Below are 17,849 nucleotides of genomic sequence, written 5' to 3' on the forward strand. Positions count from 1 at the left end.
TCATGATATCATGGATCATGTCAGTTATTATTGCTCCATCTGCCATTTATCGCTGTTGTTCTTGCTTGCTTACCTAGTCTGATTATTCACCTGTACAGATCCAGACGTTACTGCCTGCCCTTGTCTAATGCCTTTCATAATGTTGGGAACATGGGCTGGTATATGCAAATATTGGGGGCGTACACCCCGACTGTTACGTAACAATCAGTGTTATGTTGAGATTCGCCTGTTCTTCAGAGGTCTTTTAAACAAATGAGATTTATATAAGAAGGAGCAAACAATGGAGTTTGAGACTCACTGTATGTCATTTCCATGTACTGAACTCTTGTTATTTGACTATGCCAAGATAAATTCAATTTTTCATTCGAGGGCACCTTTAATTGCTTAAAGGTGCAATTAAGGTGCATAAAGAGAACAATGTTACCACAAAGTTCCATAAAAATATGCTGAGAGGTTGCCATAGAAATGTAAACACTGAACTATAAAAGGCAAAACAATGAATGGGACGCTAATGCAAGTAGCGGTTAGCTTGTGGTAAACTCAAAGCATAGGTCTACATAACATGCCACAAACTTCACTTTTATGACAAATGCAAAGAAACTCTGCTTTCATAGTCTGAACTATACAAGTAGGCAGTTGTTTAACCCTCAGAAACCCAAAAATTGCAAAGCATTTGCCATTCATCTAAAACGAAACATGGGGAAAATGTTACAGGCATATATTTATTTGCAGATTTCACAACTGCAAATTTAGATCCTGAAAAGTTACCAAATAGGCAGTCTCAACATTTAGCATGAATGAATTTAAAGTCCCCTGTGGTGAAAATGAAATTTTTAATGTTGTTTATATGTCTATGTGGTGTTTTTAATATGCTTTAAAAACCATGTGCAAATTCATAAGTCAACACCATTGCTGAGTATTTTCAACTTAAAACTGCAGTGATCTTAAGACAGTTTCAAAAAAGTGGTTTGAAATCATTTTTTTTTTTTTACATCACAAACTGCCTTGTAACCAATCCTGTAAACGTGCTGGTGGGCTTTAGCATGTCATTAACTATGACTGCTCTGAAGCAGATCTTAAGAGAAGCCAGGTTAGCCCGGGTAAATTTTTCTGTTGATATGAAAAATAGGGTCGATTTAGCAATATAATGGGTGTATGATGTATATTAGAAGAGTAAAATACAGTAACTAATATCTAAGGACGCATGTTACGATGAACTATATGACTTCGTTCAAAGCGTTTCTAAGGATACTGATTTTTAGAAGGAAGAGTGAGATGCCGAAAAGGAACATGGTTTGTGTAACATTAGTAACACATAGCAGTTTGATAACGTAGTCAAGCAAAAAGCTAATCATATTATTACCGTTATGTGTTAGACGTTGTAAGTTGACCGAGTGGATCTCTGAGCTCGTGTGAGTGAATGGAGGCGGGGCTAATTAGTATAGTCATAGATCCAGGTATACTAAATGAAGCAAGGGTGTAGAGTCACATTCAAGCTATTTTAAGGTACGAAGAAATGTTTTTCACAGGAAAAACATTTAAATATGTCATTTTGGTGATCAAAGATTTGTTTTAAGAGATAAAATTGTTGACTTCAGGGGGACTTTAACAAAATGCACATACGAATATTCCTGCTTAAGTTTTTGTGATACATTTCCCAATGTGAGCTGTTGGTGTATGCAGATTTAACATTTATTTAATGAAAAACAGCTATTATTTAATTGATTTTGATTAAATTTTGCTGCAGTGGTCAACTGAGGGTTATATATGTTAGATGTGGTGTATAAATGCATGCAAGGCCTTGCAATCCACAAAATGGACAAAAGGAAAGACCGGATTTTAGTCTCAATCCAAAACATCTCAGAAGAACCTTTTTTTTTTTTCTTCTTTTTTTTTACTTATAGGTCAGTTTATTTCTACCACATGGTAGTTTTATTTGTCAGTAAATGGGCTGAACAGAGCATTCAAACCCCCCTGGAGCCTGACTATAAATCCAGCTCTGGTTTACTCTCTTGTTCTCAAATGAACAGATGTTGTTCTCATAATGTTAAACACAAAATACACATCAATTTATACTTGATCAAGCATCTCACACAGTCAGACCTTCGGAGCAACATCCTTGTATTGCATTAATGCACTGAAAACAGCTTTACCTCAAAAGCTTCCTCATCCAGGATCCTGGTGCCAAAAACAGTTATACCATTGGTGTCAATACTGGCATGGTCACTCCTGCCCAAGGGCTTGGTCAGCTTCTTCTTGCAGTCGACAACGATGGTCACAGTCTTCTTCTCAACACTGATGCCTACGCGATGCCACCTGTGAGGAACAAGAAGAGCAGGCGATTACAAACCCAGCAAACGGTTAAAGGCCGCTACACGTGAGATGTGCCTTACTTTAAAACCTTAGACAATTTGCCTCCATTCTTGAGATATAACATTCCTGAGTGGACCACATTCCAGCCTTCAAACTTTGGCCTTGTTTAACACTGGATTAAACTCATTAAACCCTAGACCAAATCCCCTCCTGTGAGTTTTTCAGCATGACAGACACTGTGAACATTGTAGAAAGTGTGTGTCAGGAAGGTACGGCAGAAAAACTGAACTGTAGAGTCAAAACATTGAGCTGGGGAGGGAAACTGTTGGACAGGTTTGCGGCAAGAAGCCACAGCGAGATTTCAAAGGTGTATCAATAACACCCACAAGGGTGATCAATTTCCCATAATCCACTTCATTAGAAAGAAAAACCTTTATTCTGGCTCGTGTCTTTAAAGTACTTGGCAAACTTGAACTGGGACAGGCTTTACTGTGGCTAGAAATTAGTGTTTCGGATTATGTAGGCTACCCGCTAACGGAATAAAAAGATGCAATTTACATGGTTAAGACTTGAGAGCGATTAATCGAATGATTGATAGGTGTGTGACGGTGTAAAACCACAATATCGCACTTCATGCCTTCAGGCATTAAAAACATCCTGGGAATATTTTAAAACTTTAATTATTTCTCAGACTTGCCAAGTGCAATGGTTTAAAGTCACACACATTTTTACACAAAAAAATTACCCATTTTCCCTAAGGACATACAGTGGTGTAATTCATCTTTATATGTGATATATGCATACATTATGTCAGCAACACATTGCACTGTATGGTAGAGCAACACATTTTACACATTTATCATAAATGCATTTCAGATTCTTTATATTAGATCAAATTTCCATCATTACGACCAAATGATTTTTCAAAAGCCACATGCAACTATATTTTTTCCTGCACAAGGGAATTGGAATGACAGAATTAGCCTAATCAAGGTGCATTTAACCTGAAATCTCTCTCAGAAACATAAGAGCTTTAATCCTTAACAGAAACATTGTTGTTTTTACAGCAAAACACCCCAATGAACTGATATCTACAATAAAGCCTCTTAAAGCTAATAAAACAAAGCAAGTTACATTGTGCTGACAATTAATTTTAGCACTTGAGGGTGTCAAAATAAGGCTCAAGGGGTTTCTGAACAATAATGAGCATTGCAAATCATTTCCCATTTTTAATAAATAAAAAAAAAGTCAAATACAGTAACTAATATCTAAGGAAGCATGTTTCCACCTCAGACTACAAAAAGAAATTCACAATTGCGACTTTATGTATTGTAATTGTGACTTTAGTTCTCATAAATGTGAATTCATATCCCATAATGTGATTTTTTATCTCATAATTATGACTTTATTTCTTGCACATGTGACTATACAGTATCTCGTAATTATGATTTGTCACAACTATAAATTTATACCTCACGATGTGACTTTTTCTATTAATTGTGAGTTTATTTCCTGAGAGCTTCATCTCACAATGTGACTTTTTATCTCTTAATTGTGTGAGTATTTCTCAAAACGGTGAATTTATCTCACAAATGTCACCTGTGACACATTTATCTCACAAATGTTTATCTTTATCTTTTATGTCTTTATGTCTTGCACATGTGACTTTATACAGAATCTCACAATGTGAGTATTTGTCACAACTGTGAACTTTTCTCTTAATTGTGTTTATCTCATAATGTGACTTTTTATCTCATAATTGTGACTATTTCTCACAACTATGACTTTATATCTCACAGTAAAACCTTTTATCTCTTAATTGTGACCATTTCACTTGAATGTGACATTATCTCACAAAGTTATCCCATAACTGTGACTTTATTTCTCACAACTATTATATATCACAATGTGCTTTTAAAAATCTCATTATTACCTTTTACTTTGACGCAGGAACAAGAATCCAAAAAGTTTTTGCAAGAGCTTTCTGATGATGTTATCAAGGAGGTTAATTTCTGAGGTCAAGCTTTGGCCCCAATGAATCCAACTTTCCATCTTTCTAAAATAACAGAACTCTGAAGGATCACTGCTGAGGTCAGATCACCTACGGCCCTGTCTGCTTCACTCCATCAATCTAGAGTCACAGCAAGATCTCCTCTGGCTCGCCTCGCAGAAGAAACCACACATAACTAACGCCTCAATAGTCACCTGAAATTCTGATTTGTCTACTTGTCAACTCTAAAATGGTCCAGAAATATCTTCCTACATATATAATGGCTCAGGACTACTGTGTAAAAGTCTAGGCTGCCAACAAATGACTTCCTGCTGGTACAGGCTGATGACTGACCTCCGTCTGACCCTGTCTGGAGTCAGTCTCAGTCTTACTCTCTGAGGATGGATCTAAACAGGTCTAAAAAAAGCTGCTGTACATTCAGATTTAGACTTACTTTCCGTCGGCCAGGTTGAGAGAGCGGAACAGAGGGTAATCCTCTGGGGCAGGCTTGCCTGTCTGATCTTCGTACAGGAAGAGAGGTGAGCGGCCCAACTCGACGCCTAGTTGCTGGACGCCTTTCTCGTTGTAGATGGACAAAAGGAAGGACTGGATCCCAGCTTTGGGCTTGATGGTGGTTAGGATGGAAAAGTCTTCAGGGAACACTCCATCTAGAAAACAGCACAGGAAACAAGTTCATTGAAGAGTTCATTGGGTTTTTGAGGTCCATCCAAACAGCTAATTGCTTTGTTGAAATGGAGGACTAGGAGTGCCAATTAAAAATAAAATAAATCAATTGGAAAAATTATATAGAAAAGAAACTGGCTAATGCTTAAAAGTTGGATGTTTAAAAAAAAAAAAAAAAAAAAGACATTTACAAAAATGTATATATATTTGTCAAATTGAAAAGTGATGTAATATTTAACTGTTTTGAATTAAAAAAACAGTATTAAATCTATTTATTTGTCAACTTTACCATAGATACATTTATTTACATTTTTTTGTTACATTTAAATCGATGGATTCCATTTCTTTGTCCTCTATAAAGCATTTTCTGGCTTTAATAAAGCATGCAATTCTTTGATTATTTGAAAATGTTTTATTAGGGCATATGCATTGTTTAACTAAAAAGGCCATTAATGGCACAAAATGAGAAAAATGTTGAAATAAGATTTGACATTAAATACAGTTTATCAGACGTAATCCTTTATATCCAGCTAAAAATATGAGATGCAAGAGACTTGATAATAAACACCAGATATATGGCATTATCTAGGCTGAACAAATATTAATAAACTGAACAAATAGTAATAAACATGCATCTGTTTTCCACCATATAAAGAAACATCTGCAACCTTATAATCACATTCCAATTGCATAATGCATCTCAAACTTATCGTATAAATTCAGAGGACTTGGAATGTAGTACACAAGTTGTATGGGGTACTTTTATAGGGTTTTTTTTTGGGGGGGGGGGGGGGGGGTTTGATTGGTCATTAGTCACTGATTAATGTTTATTGAAGAACGGCTTGGACATTCTGTAAAACATCTTCTTTTGTGTTTCATGGAAGAAAGAAAGCCATGTGGAATGACTTGACTGACAAGATTTTCATTTTTGGGTGAACTATCTCTTTAAAAGTTTCTGTTCATTTCTTATACAACTAACAGACGAGCCATGCTGTGGTCAAGAGATTTCAGCCAAGTTCTCCTGCCGCTTAACAATACAAGCGTCTGAGTGAAACATGGCCCTGCACAATCAGGGATGGCATCTCCTGTCAAAAGCCTTGGCAACAGCAACAAAGGGCACATTTAAACGCAGCTAAACGTAGGCAGGATATGGAGACATGTTCATGGGGTTCAGCTTACCTGGGAAAAGCTGCTTGGTTGGGGCACTGATCTGGGCATTCTTGCCTATTTTGTAGGCCGTGTCTGGCTGTGATGCTCTTCGGTTTGTGCAAAATCCTGAAGTTTTCTGTACTCCTTCTGGGACAGTGGGAAATTCTAATACTTTAAGGACATCCACATGTTCTGCTGCATGGGGTAGAAAAGATACACAAGAAATTAATAAATAAAAAAAGAAAGAAAGAAGGAGATTGCAGATAAACTTTTTTATAATAATAATTTTTGTAATAATGAAAGGTAATGCATGAAAGGTAATGTAATAATTACATTACCTTACAGCTTGTTTCCAACACAAGCTGTAAGCGGTAGACCAATCACAACAGACTGTGCCGTCTGACCAATCAGAGAAGAGTAGGCTTTCAAACAAACCGTTTGCAGACTCTTTGAGATATGAACTGATGTGCAATTAAAGTGTTTTTGTATGGAGCCCCGGACATGACATGCAAGAATTTTTTTTTTTTTTATTGTGCACACGATTTACTAATTAATTCCCTCGATTTACTAAAACGTGCGCATGATTTACTGTTTCGTTCCCTTGATTTACTAAATCATGCGTACTATTTACTAAAACGTGCACACAATTTACTATTTAATTACTATGCGCATGATTTATAAATTGAGGGAACGAAACAAAAGTTTTAGTTAACCGAGGGAGCGAAACAGTAAATCATGCGCACGTTTTAGTTAACGAGGGAGCGAAATAGTAAATCATGCGCACGTTTTAGTTAAGGAGGGAGCGAAATAGTAAATCATGCGCACGTTTTAGTTAACGAGGGAGCGAAATAGTAAATCATGCGCACGTTTTAGTTAATCGAGGGAGCGAAATAGTAAATCATGCGCACGTTTTAGTAAACGAGGGAGCGAAATAGTAAATCATGCGCACGTTTTAGTTAATCGAGGGAGCGAAATAGTAAATCATGCGCACGTTTTAGTAAACGAGGGAGCGAAATAGTAAATCATGCGCACGTTTTAGTTAATCGAGGAAATGAAATAGTAAATCATGCGCACGTTTTAGTTAACGAGGGAGCAAAATAGTAAATCATGCGCACGTTTTAGTAAATGAGGGAGCGAAATAGTAAATCATGCGCACGTTTTAGTAAACGAGGGAGCGAAATAGTAAATCATGCGCACGTTTTAGTTAATCGAGGGAGCGAAATAGTAAATCATGCGCACGTTTTAGTTAATCGAGGGAGCGAAATAGTAAATTATGCGCACGTTTTAGTTAATCGAGGGAGCGAAATAGTAAATCATGCACACGTTTTAGTTAATCGAGGAAATGAAATAGTAAATCATGCGCACGTTTTAGTTAACGAGGGAGCGAAATAGTAAATCATGCGCACGTTTTAGTAAACAAGGGAGCGAAATAGTAAATCATGCGCACGTTTTAGTAAACGAGGGAGCGAAATAGTAAATCATGCGCACGTTTTAGTAATCGAGAGAGCGAAATAGTAAATCATGCGCACGTTTTAGTAATCGAGGGAGCGAAATAGTAAATCATGCGCACGTTTTAGTAATCGAGGGAGCGAAATAGTAAATCATGCGCACGTTTTAGTTAACGAGGGAGCGAAATAGTAAATCATGCGCACGTTTTAGTTAACGAGGGAGCGAAATAGTAAATCATGCGCACGTTTTAGTTAATCGAGGGAGCGAAATAGTAAATCATGCGCACGTTTTAGTAAACGAGGGAGCGAAATAGTAAATCATGCGCACGTTTTAGTTAATCGAGGAAATGAAATAGTAAATCATGCGCACGTTTTAGTTAACGAGGGAGCAAAATAGTAAATCATGCGCACGTTTTAGTAAATGAGGGAGCGAAATAGTAAATCATGCGCACGTTTTAGTAAACGAGGGAGCGAAATAGTAAATCATGCGCACGTTTTAGTTAATCGAGGGAGCGAAATAGTAAATCATGCGCACGTTTTAGTTAATCGAGGGAGCGAAATAGTAAATCATGCGCACGTTTTAGTTAATCGAGGGAGCGAAATAGTAAATCATGCGCACGTTTTAGTTAACGAGGGAGCGAAATAGTAAATCATGCGCACGTTTTAGTAAACAAGGGAGCGAAATAGTAAATCATGCGCACGTTTTAGTTAATCGAGGGAGCGAAATAGTAAATCATGCGCACGTTTTAGTTAATCGAGGGAGCGAAATAGTAAATTGTGTGCACGTTTTAGTTAATCGAGGAAATGAAATAGTAAATGTGCACGATTTTGCCTACTATTTTTTTCCTGCATGTCATGTCCGGGGCTCTGTATTTTTGACCTTTGATGCATGTAAATCTATTGTAGGAGACGTTCCAAAACAAAATTATGAACTTTTAAAATAGCATAATAGGGGCATTTTCAATATTGAACCCTTAGAGAAATTGAAAAATGCGGGATTTTTTAGATTCTCTTAGACTTAATTAGGATAATCTGCATATTATATATTTATATATACAATTTTATTACATTTTTAAAATATGTGTATATACTGAAATTATTATATAATATCAAGTACAAATCTAGGATCAAATCATATAAAACAGCTACTGCATTTTTAATACTTTTATTAATATTTGGTTTGTCATATAACAGATTATATATATATCAGAGTGACTGTAACAAAATTATCTCTAAATATCATTTTATGACCCACAACCACTAAAAATAGGCCCATATATGAAATTCAATCTGATTTACTTGGCCAAATGATCAAATCTCAAATCAGTGGTCTTCATTCCTATGAGATTTGACCCTTGTAAAATTCCAACTTCAACTCTTCACAAGACACTTCAGCAACAGCTGGGTTAAGTAAACTTGAACAAACGGTTTCATTATGGTTAACGAAGCAAGATGAAAGATAAACACTGTTCACCTTGGATCACCCTGGAACCTCACTGAGAGGAAGAACTCAAAACCTTAAAGCACCATTGAGAAGGATTTCTTCATGATTAATTGTGAATGTAGGGCACATGTTTGGCAGCTGGATGTTATCCAGAATCTACCAACAGTGCCATATGTGTCTTCTGGGACTTGAAGTGAATCTTTGGCATCTACCACATAAAACTGAACGCTCAAACCGCCAACAATAAAGGCATGTTAAATCACAAAAGGATTGACTGGGAGGTCTAAAATGCTATAATTAAGATGCTGAGGCATTCCCAGTGCTGAGAAAGTATTTACCACCCCATTTAAAACTATGAAAAGCAAAGGCGACACACCATTCTTCTGCCGGTTCTTTGTGTTGGGTGCAATGATCCCCCACCATGCGAGACACTCAAACTGCTAGAACATACAAGCTAGACAAAAGGAAAACCACAAACTCATCTAATACAATGAAAGAGTTGAGGAGATGTTCTTCTGGAGATGTTCTCCATATCCTCAGGCCTCATATATTCCAGATGTGGTGCTGTAGCCCGAGTATGACCTTTTGACATGCAAGCGCCAAAGAAAAATGTCAATACTGCTAAATACTTCAGAATACCAACTGAGAATGTGCAGCCATTAGGTGAGCACAGCTGATGACCTGGTGTGATTTTAACCAGACTGCTGTGCAAACACACACGCTGATCTTTTTCACTGTCATTCTTTGCTTTAGACAGGCTTGTGTGTGTGGGAGAGAAGGTTGATTAGACATCGAGTGTGAATGTGGAGGGAGGTACTAACTGAGAGAGAGTTGCACATCATCAAGATCATAAACCTGCCATCATTACTATTCCAAGGGACACCCCAAAGTGGGAGGGGCTTCTTCTACAGGAAGTTCTGTAATTTGCATAAATTATTTCATTATGAAATTCAGGAAGATGTAGCGTTAAAATAACGGATGTCCTAATGGATGAGCTCTCATTGGTTCTAGGGAATGTACTGTCAAGTTTTTAGAATTTCGTTTTTTGGGGTGATATTAATGGAAAAAGCTGGAGACCTTTTTACCTGCTGCTCCTTGAGACTCGAATAATGAATTCAGTCAGAATCTCTCTCTCTCTCTCCCTTTTTCATCCTCTATCTCCCCCTTCTCCCCTCACTCTCCCCTCTTTGACACATGCGTGCCGCTTGAACAAGAAAGCATTATGCCACAGGCTCTCTGAGAGGCAACCTCACTGACGGAATTTTTTGCAAAAAAATTTTCCCCATGTCTTTTCCCCCCCTTTCACGACTGTAGAGAAACATCAAAGAACAATAAAGCCTTTCAACCATCTGCTTCCCAAGAAAACTGTTCAGTTCACCTAATATTCCTGTATTAAAGAGACGGTTCAGCTAAAAATGAAAAATTTATCATCATTTCCTCTCCCTCATGTTGTTCCAAAATCATTCTTTCTGGTGTGGAACTCTTTAGGAAGTAGAATAGATGGGGACCAGGTACAGTATGAGTTTCATCTACAACATAAATATCTCCACGTTTGGAACAACCTGAGGATGAGCAAATGATGACGGATTGATTTTTTCTAACTGAACATTAAACAAGTAAAAATAAAAATTCTTTATTGGCATCTGTGGGAACCTTTAACTTCCATGGAACCTTTCTATTCCACTTTATAGTGGAAGAAAGTTTTTTAGATTATCACGTTCTTCACATTAAAATGATGAAGAATTGTGCACTGAAAGGTTCTTTGGGGAACCCAAAATGGTCCTTCTAAGAGGAAAAAACCCCTTTCCATGTTTGGATAGATATCTCCATATTTGGAACAACCTGAGGATGAGCAAATGATGACGGATTGATTTTTTCTAACTGAACATTAAACAAGTAAAAATAAAAATTCTTTATTGGCATCTGTGGGAACCTTTAACTTCCATGGAACCTTTCTATTCCACTTTAGTGGAAGAACGTTTTTTTAGATTATTACATTCTTCACATTAAAATGATGAAGAACGGTGCACTGAAAGGTTCTTTGGGGAACCCAAAATGGTCCTTCTATGAGGAAAAACCCCTTTAGGAACCTTTATGTTTGAGAGTGTACCTTAAAGATACAACAGAGAGAACCGCATGCAATTATGTTACATCAAAACATTAAATTAATTTTTTTTAAAAATGGATTGAACCACATTTCTACCCAACAAACATGCATAGAGTTGACTCGCAAAAGCATGACTCTTGAATAGCCCAAATGGTCTTGATACCTAAATGGCACCATCTACCATAAGAGTACGGAAAGATTTCTAAAATGTGTGCATTGTCTGAAGGAATGCACATCTGAGGTTCCTCAGCCCCAGGGGCTGAGAAAACATGTCAGTACACTGCCAGCTCAAGAGGGCACCCGGCAGAAATGCCTTCACAAGCCACAAACCGCAAGCGATATAACATATTGCTTTATAATTCCAATTGGATTAATACATTTTAAGATTCATTATCAGCTTTGATAGGCAAAAAGCAGGGGTTATTAAGCATGCCATATCGCTGACACTTCAAAGAAAAGAAATCTGGTTTTTTTCAAGCGGCTTCAGGAAATGTGTCAAATGCAATGTGTCGAATACCAGCAATCCATTGTCTTTGTAATTTTCAAACAACATAAATGCCTAATTCAATTTTGCAAGGACCTTTGTTCCTGTAAGGGTGAGTGAGACCTATCATAAGGCCAGACTGGGGCCCCTGGATGGCTCTGGGCCCTTTGAAGCCTCCAAAATAATAGGGATGAGCAGAAAGGACAGTCATCAAATAACGGGAAGGCACTTAGAAGAGAAACATTCCCACTGGGAAACTTATCTCAATAAGTCACAATGTTGCGAAAGCCACCACTTGGGCTTCGGTGGAGCTAGGGGTGAATGGGGAAAGGGTGATTTTGGCTGTAGCCCACCGTGATCTACAATAGTTCATTACCACGCAGCAATCTCTAATGTACAGTATAAAACGGCTAGACTCATAAATGCAAAAAAACCCTTTAAAAAGAGACAGATTTTACTTACAGTATATATTGTACAGACATATATTGTTAAATTTACACCATATATATATATATATATATATATATATATATATATATATATATATATATATATATATATATATTTTTTTTTTTTTTTTTTCAAGTGCATTATTCACATTTCCATATTTCTGTAACCGAAAAGAGAAAATCATTTGTTGCACTTCTTATGATCAGTCACGCCCATTGTAAATTGGACCTCCCAGGTTTCAGTTACTATAACTCTAATTCTTATCATAATTAAAGATTGTAAGATAGCTTATAAAACAAAAAAGAATCATGCCAATGTGGTCAGAACTTCACAATGAAGTCTTATGAGCATAAATTAATATATCAATTACAGATAGTCTCATTAATTCGCCTCTCTTTGAATGAACATCATTTGGCACACAACTTCATCCCCACAATCACACCATTCAAGCAGATACTTTTCCATTTTCTTTTCCTAAATGTAAGGCATGGATGTAAAACCCTGAGGAATTCCACCCTGCTAACCGTGTCCACACACACCTAACGGACCACAGGTTCAAACAAAGAGCTTTTTTTCCCCCAAAGTAAATCCTAAACTGTCTCTCCATGACACTCTCTTGACACATTCCTCATTCACCCTCTCGTGGAGTGCATTAGAACATAAAATACATAGACATAAAATAAAATCACAAAAGTTTCGGTATATGTAAATTGAATGGGCAGAACAAACCAAGGCATGCGCAAAAGTCTACTTGTAGGTGAATAGTTACATACTTTCACTACTAACTATTTAAAGACTCAGACCTTTTCTATGCGTTTAACGTTGCAATCACGATCCAATCAAAGTCTAGTCATGTTACATATTGTAGATAAGTAAGCTGAAGCATGATAAACCTGTTCAGAAAATTGCATTATTAATTGTATTTAACGCTTGTGAAATCCTTTGGGTAACTGGTGGCTTTATTTAAACGAATTCCACACACTACAGTCTTCTTCATTTCATGATTACAATGTCTTTTGATTTCATGGGCACTTGTACTATTCTATCTTGTAGCACACACACACACATATATGGGATGCAGATCTAAGATCACCTGTCTAAATCAAACGCGTTAAAATCCGCAGGCGCAAATGCGCATCTCCTATCTGACAGTCCCTACAACTTCATCAAAAGTTTGGAAGTCTATCTTGCCTTACCTGCTCTGACATGTGGAGCCTGCAGAACCAGGACGAGGGAAACTGTGATGAATTTGAAAACAGTGGAATCCAAAAGCCACCTTTTCGTTTTCCACATTGGGGACCACCTTGGCCTCTCCATGGTTGGGGCGCCCACAAATGTGCACAAAACCCGGGGCGACCTCTGCTTATTTGTAAATGATCTCCCTTCTACAATCCCAAATGTGCCCGATCTGCTCTAAACAGCCATAGGTGAAGGGTATTTTGTTTCGCCGGGCCCCCTTCGATCCTCCTTTCCTTGCGCCCAGCCTTCAGACTGGAGGGAATCGGGCTTTAATCAAAATGAGACGCGGAGCGCTCGATCGCCTCACCGTCAAGAGGGCTGGACCCAGACCCTGGATCACAGGAAAATGACAAGGGAAAAACACCCCGATTAGCAAATCACGGAGCTTGAAAGTTGGCTTGGGATCCACCCATCAGATTTCCAAAGCCTCCCCTGGTCGCCCTCTTGCGCGTCCCCCAATGAAAGCCGGTAGAAATTTCCCTGGAGTAGCCTGGGAATGAGAGAGAGGGAGAGAGAGAGAGCCAACATGCAAGCAATTCCAAATCTTTGTTAGTTTTAGGATTAGGCATATTTGTATTACCAACAAAATAGTGAAAAATTATAACTTTAATGATAACATAAACAAACATGCTTACCAGATAATGTAACCTATATTGTTTTATGTATATTTTACATTTAACTATAGGCTATATTAGTCTATATTTCTATAGAAATACAGCGTCGCCCAGGACAACGGTCATTATTCAGAAATATTTCATACTTGGTGCAGCGACTGACCAAGTATCAAGTATTCCAGAAAGCTGTGTAATAATGTTTCATCATGAGTCAACATTTTTAAATTAGCATAGAACTAGCATACCGGATTTAACATAGGCCTACCTTCGTCAACTATTTTTATTGTTATTACGAATTTCATTAAGGTTATTGAGAACCTTTGATGAAATCCATGAGAAATTCAACAATACTTGGCGTTTAATGTCAATAAGCAGGGGACAAGTATAAAAAGACGATAAAGTAGGCTAATAAAACGAAAACACCTTATGTTTTTCAAACGTTTAATCTTCAAGAGTGCATGTAGAGGTTGTGTGGGAGGGGCTAAGTTTGACTGACAGCCCATCACTTTTCCCAGTTTTATTCCTTCACACTCAAGCACAACGTAAAGGCAGCGAAATTAATTAGCCACATAATGACTGAAAATCAGAGTCAAACATAAACAAACCAAATATGAATAAAATTATGGTATATATATATATATATTTGTGTTTCATTCAGTTTTTGAAAAATATATTTGGCATGTATTTGGTTTGCAGGAAATTCCTGTGTCAAATGTGATCAATAGGTGTTTCAAATAGTGTAAAACCTAAATGCCATGCTAGTTTGAAATGGAATAGTTCAGCATTATAGCCTATATGAACTTGTGAATGAATCAATCATTTAGTTTATGTGCTTTTAAAATGTAAAATGAACAAATGGCACGCAGCCAGCTTGTGATCCATGCCAGAAATCATTTTTGTTAGCATGCCAAATCTCTTCTTTACGAATAAGTAATGAGTCAATTAATTAAATAATGGATAAAAGAAATAAAGAATAAATGACTGTGGCATTTACATTAAGATTAAAAATCAATAAAATGATTAATACAAAATCAGTGAGGTAATTAATCTTCATAAAAATACAAAAGCATTATGTCATCACCGCAGGGCAAGTTGGAACTGCATGAACTGTCTGCAGAAACATGCACAGTATCTTCAGATTCTACGATAAGATTATTTGCATGCAATAACGCCTGTGATCATGATTATATGGTCTGATTTGGTGACAAAGTGATTTATCAACTACCATAACAGAATATTACAATATTTATCCTTTACATATGTCTGTTGCATCCCAAAGGGCTACATTTTTTGACTCTTATTAAGTTATTGTTTATGATGAAGTGCATTTCTAAATTCTTTGCAGGAATCTTTCACTGTGTTGATGGACGCTGCCAGATCTCAAAGGTCGAAACACATTCTGACAGTTACATGACTCTGATATATATCATGTGTGCAGTGCTCTGGTGTGACCAAGGTGGATAAGGTGGAAAGTTATCATAATTACATAAATAAAAACGTTAAAAGTGCTCCTCATTGCCAAGAACATGTGTTAAGATGTGAGCAGAACAAGATCTTATTCAAACATATATAATCCTGACATATCAAATGATGTAGTTATGCATGCTTTGAGCAAGAAGCAACTTTTAAGTGTGTTTGCATTTTTATCTGCAATGACACATGACTTGGCTCAGTCCTTGTTACATCTCTTCGCAATAGTAAATTCAGAGATGGTTCAAAATCTTATGATCTTATGACCTTAAACAGGCAGACTATAACTAAATAAATAAATCAAATGAATGCATATACTACAATACAATTAATTATATGTTTTATGTTTGTGGAAACACACATTGCTTTTTTTTTTTATTGGCATCTGCTGTATGGTTCCACAGAGCACTTTTTACTTTCCATTCCACAAAAGGTCAAAAGTTTGTTTATAGTGGAAAAAGGTTCTTTAGATTCCTAAAACATTCCTCGCATTAAAGGGGACCTATAATGCCCCTTTTACAAGATCTAATATAAGTATATGGTGTCCCCAGAATGTGTCTGTGAAGTTTCAGCTCAAAATACCCCATGGATCATTTATTATAGCTTGTCAAATTTGCCCCATTTGAGAGTGACAAAAACACGCTGTTTTTGTGTGTGTCCCTTTAAATGCAAATGAGCTGCTGCTCCCAACCATTTTCCAGAAGAGGGCGGAGCTTTAACAGCTCGTACTTCAGTTGCTCAACAACAACAAAGCTGGAGAATCTCACACAGCCAAAATGAGAATCGTCAGTAATGGTGTTCAGCCTTACATTGTTCAAACTGGAGTCGGACACTGATGGAGAGACTCAGGAAGAAGTTAAAACTTTTAGAATGAAACCGGACGTTTCTGAAAGGTTAGTGGATAAATTTATGTAGTTGCTCTGGAGTTGATTAAACTCATAGACTAGCATGTGCCGTCATGTTAATCTTTTGTGCAAATCCAGTGTTGAACTGAAAAGATGCAAAAGTATCAACGAGATGAACAAAAACATAACATGATATACAAACACGACGGATATATTCACCTCAGAGAAGAAGGTACGTGAGTTGTATTTCATGTCGTATTTTTGTTAATCTTGATTTTTCTGGGTGAGATGGAGTGAACTCAATAATTTAGTTAAAAAATACATTCAATTTCAGTTTGTTTTTAACTAAACCCTATCATATACCCCCAGAACACTTGGAATATATGGTACATGCCACATGGGATCATTCTGTGATACTTTTTTAAAAGGCTTGATGCTGGTTGCTGTTCACTGCCATTATATGGACGAGTGCGAGCAGGACATTTTTTTAAATTTTTTTTTTAATTCTATTTTTGTAGTCCATTAAAGAAAGAAAGGCATACGGTATTAGAACAACACCAGGGTGAGTAAATGATTACTTAATTTTCATTTTAGGGTGATATCCCTTTAATATGAAGAACAATAGCATGATAATTCAGCATGATTATTTGACCTTAAAGGGTTAGTTCACCCTCATGTCGTTCCAAACCCGTAAGACCTCCGTTCATCTTTGGAACACAGTTTAAGATATTTTAGATTTAGTCCGAGAGCTTTCTGTCTCTCCATTGAAAATGTATGTACGGTATACTGTCCATGCCCAGAAAGGTAATAAAAACATCATCAAAGTAGTCCGTGTGACATTATTGGGTTAGTTAGAAGTTTTTGAAGCATCGAAAATACATTTTGGTCCAAAAATAACAAAAACTACGACTTTATTCAGCATTGTCTTCTCTTCTGGAATCCTTTCCATTGAATTGATTCCATTGAACTGATTGAATCCTTTCATCTGTCGGCGTTGGTAATGCACTTTTACATCGCTGTGGTTGTTTTTGGCGATTAGGACATCCGCGACATTTTGAAGCATTGAAAATACATTTTGGTCCAAAAATAATAAAAACTATGACTTTATTCATCATTGTCTTCTCTTCCAGCTCTGTTGTCAATTCGCATTCACGACTCCGCTTCTTCTTCTTCTTTCCTGTTTTATGGTGGTTGGCATCCAGCTTATTGGTGCATTACCGCCCCCTTCTGCTCCGGAGTGTGGTTCACGACTCCGCAGTGACGCTGCTGACGTGTTTTCTGGTGCGCCTGAGCTTTGTTTACAGTCTGAGGGAGACGCACACTGTATTCAAGCTATTCTACATTGTTTGTATTTTGGTATTGCTATATTTTTTAAAATGGTGCGTAGGTGTGCATGTCGCGGATGTCCTAATCGCCAAAAACAACCACGTAAAAGTGCATTACCAATGTCGACAGATGAAAGGATTCAATGGAATCAATTCAATGGAAAGGATTCCGGAAGAGAAGACAATGCTGAATAAAGTCATAGTTTTTGTTATTTTTGGACCAAAATGTATTTTCGATGCTTCAAAAACTTCTAACTGACCCACTGATGGACTACTTTGATGATGTT

At 37.1% G+C, this 17,849-nt stretch overlaps 1 protein-coding gene across 3 annotated transcripts in view; it reads right to left on the reverse strand.

Moving 5' to 3' along the window:
• Window positions 1-13,386, reverse strand: part of col11a1a (collagen, type XI, alpha 1a) — an 88,261-nt gene extending 74,875 nt beyond the window's left edge. The window contains exons 1-5 of one of the 3 annotated variants that reach the window (XM_067377592.1): window positions 13,266-13,386; window positions 10,114-10,116; window positions 6,167-6,331; window positions 4,758-4,971; window positions 2,154-2,316 (exon numbers count right to left, since the gene is read on the reverse strand). In XM_067377592.1, coding sequence (XP_067233693.1) covers window positions 2,154-2,316; window positions 4,758-4,971; window positions 6,167-6,331; window positions 10,114-10,116; window positions 13,266-13,386 — 666 coding nt within the window. The remainder of the gene's footprint in view (window positions 1-2,153; window positions 2,317-4,757; window positions 4,972-6,166; window positions 6,332-10,113; window positions 10,117-13,265) is intronic. The other 2 variants (XM_067377590.1, XM_067377589.1) reach the window with 2 other exon arrangements.
• Between the last annotated feature and the right edge of the window lie 4,463 nt (window positions 13,387-17,849).

This window comes from Chanodichthys erythropterus, chromosome 23 (genome assembly GCF_024489055.1).
Source record: "Chanodichthys erythropterus isolate Z2021 chromosome 23, ASM2448905v1, whole genome shotgun sequence".
NCBI classification, from domain to species: Eukaryota; Metazoa; Chordata; class Actinopteri; order Cypriniformes; family Xenocyprididae; genus Chanodichthys; species Chanodichthys erythropterus.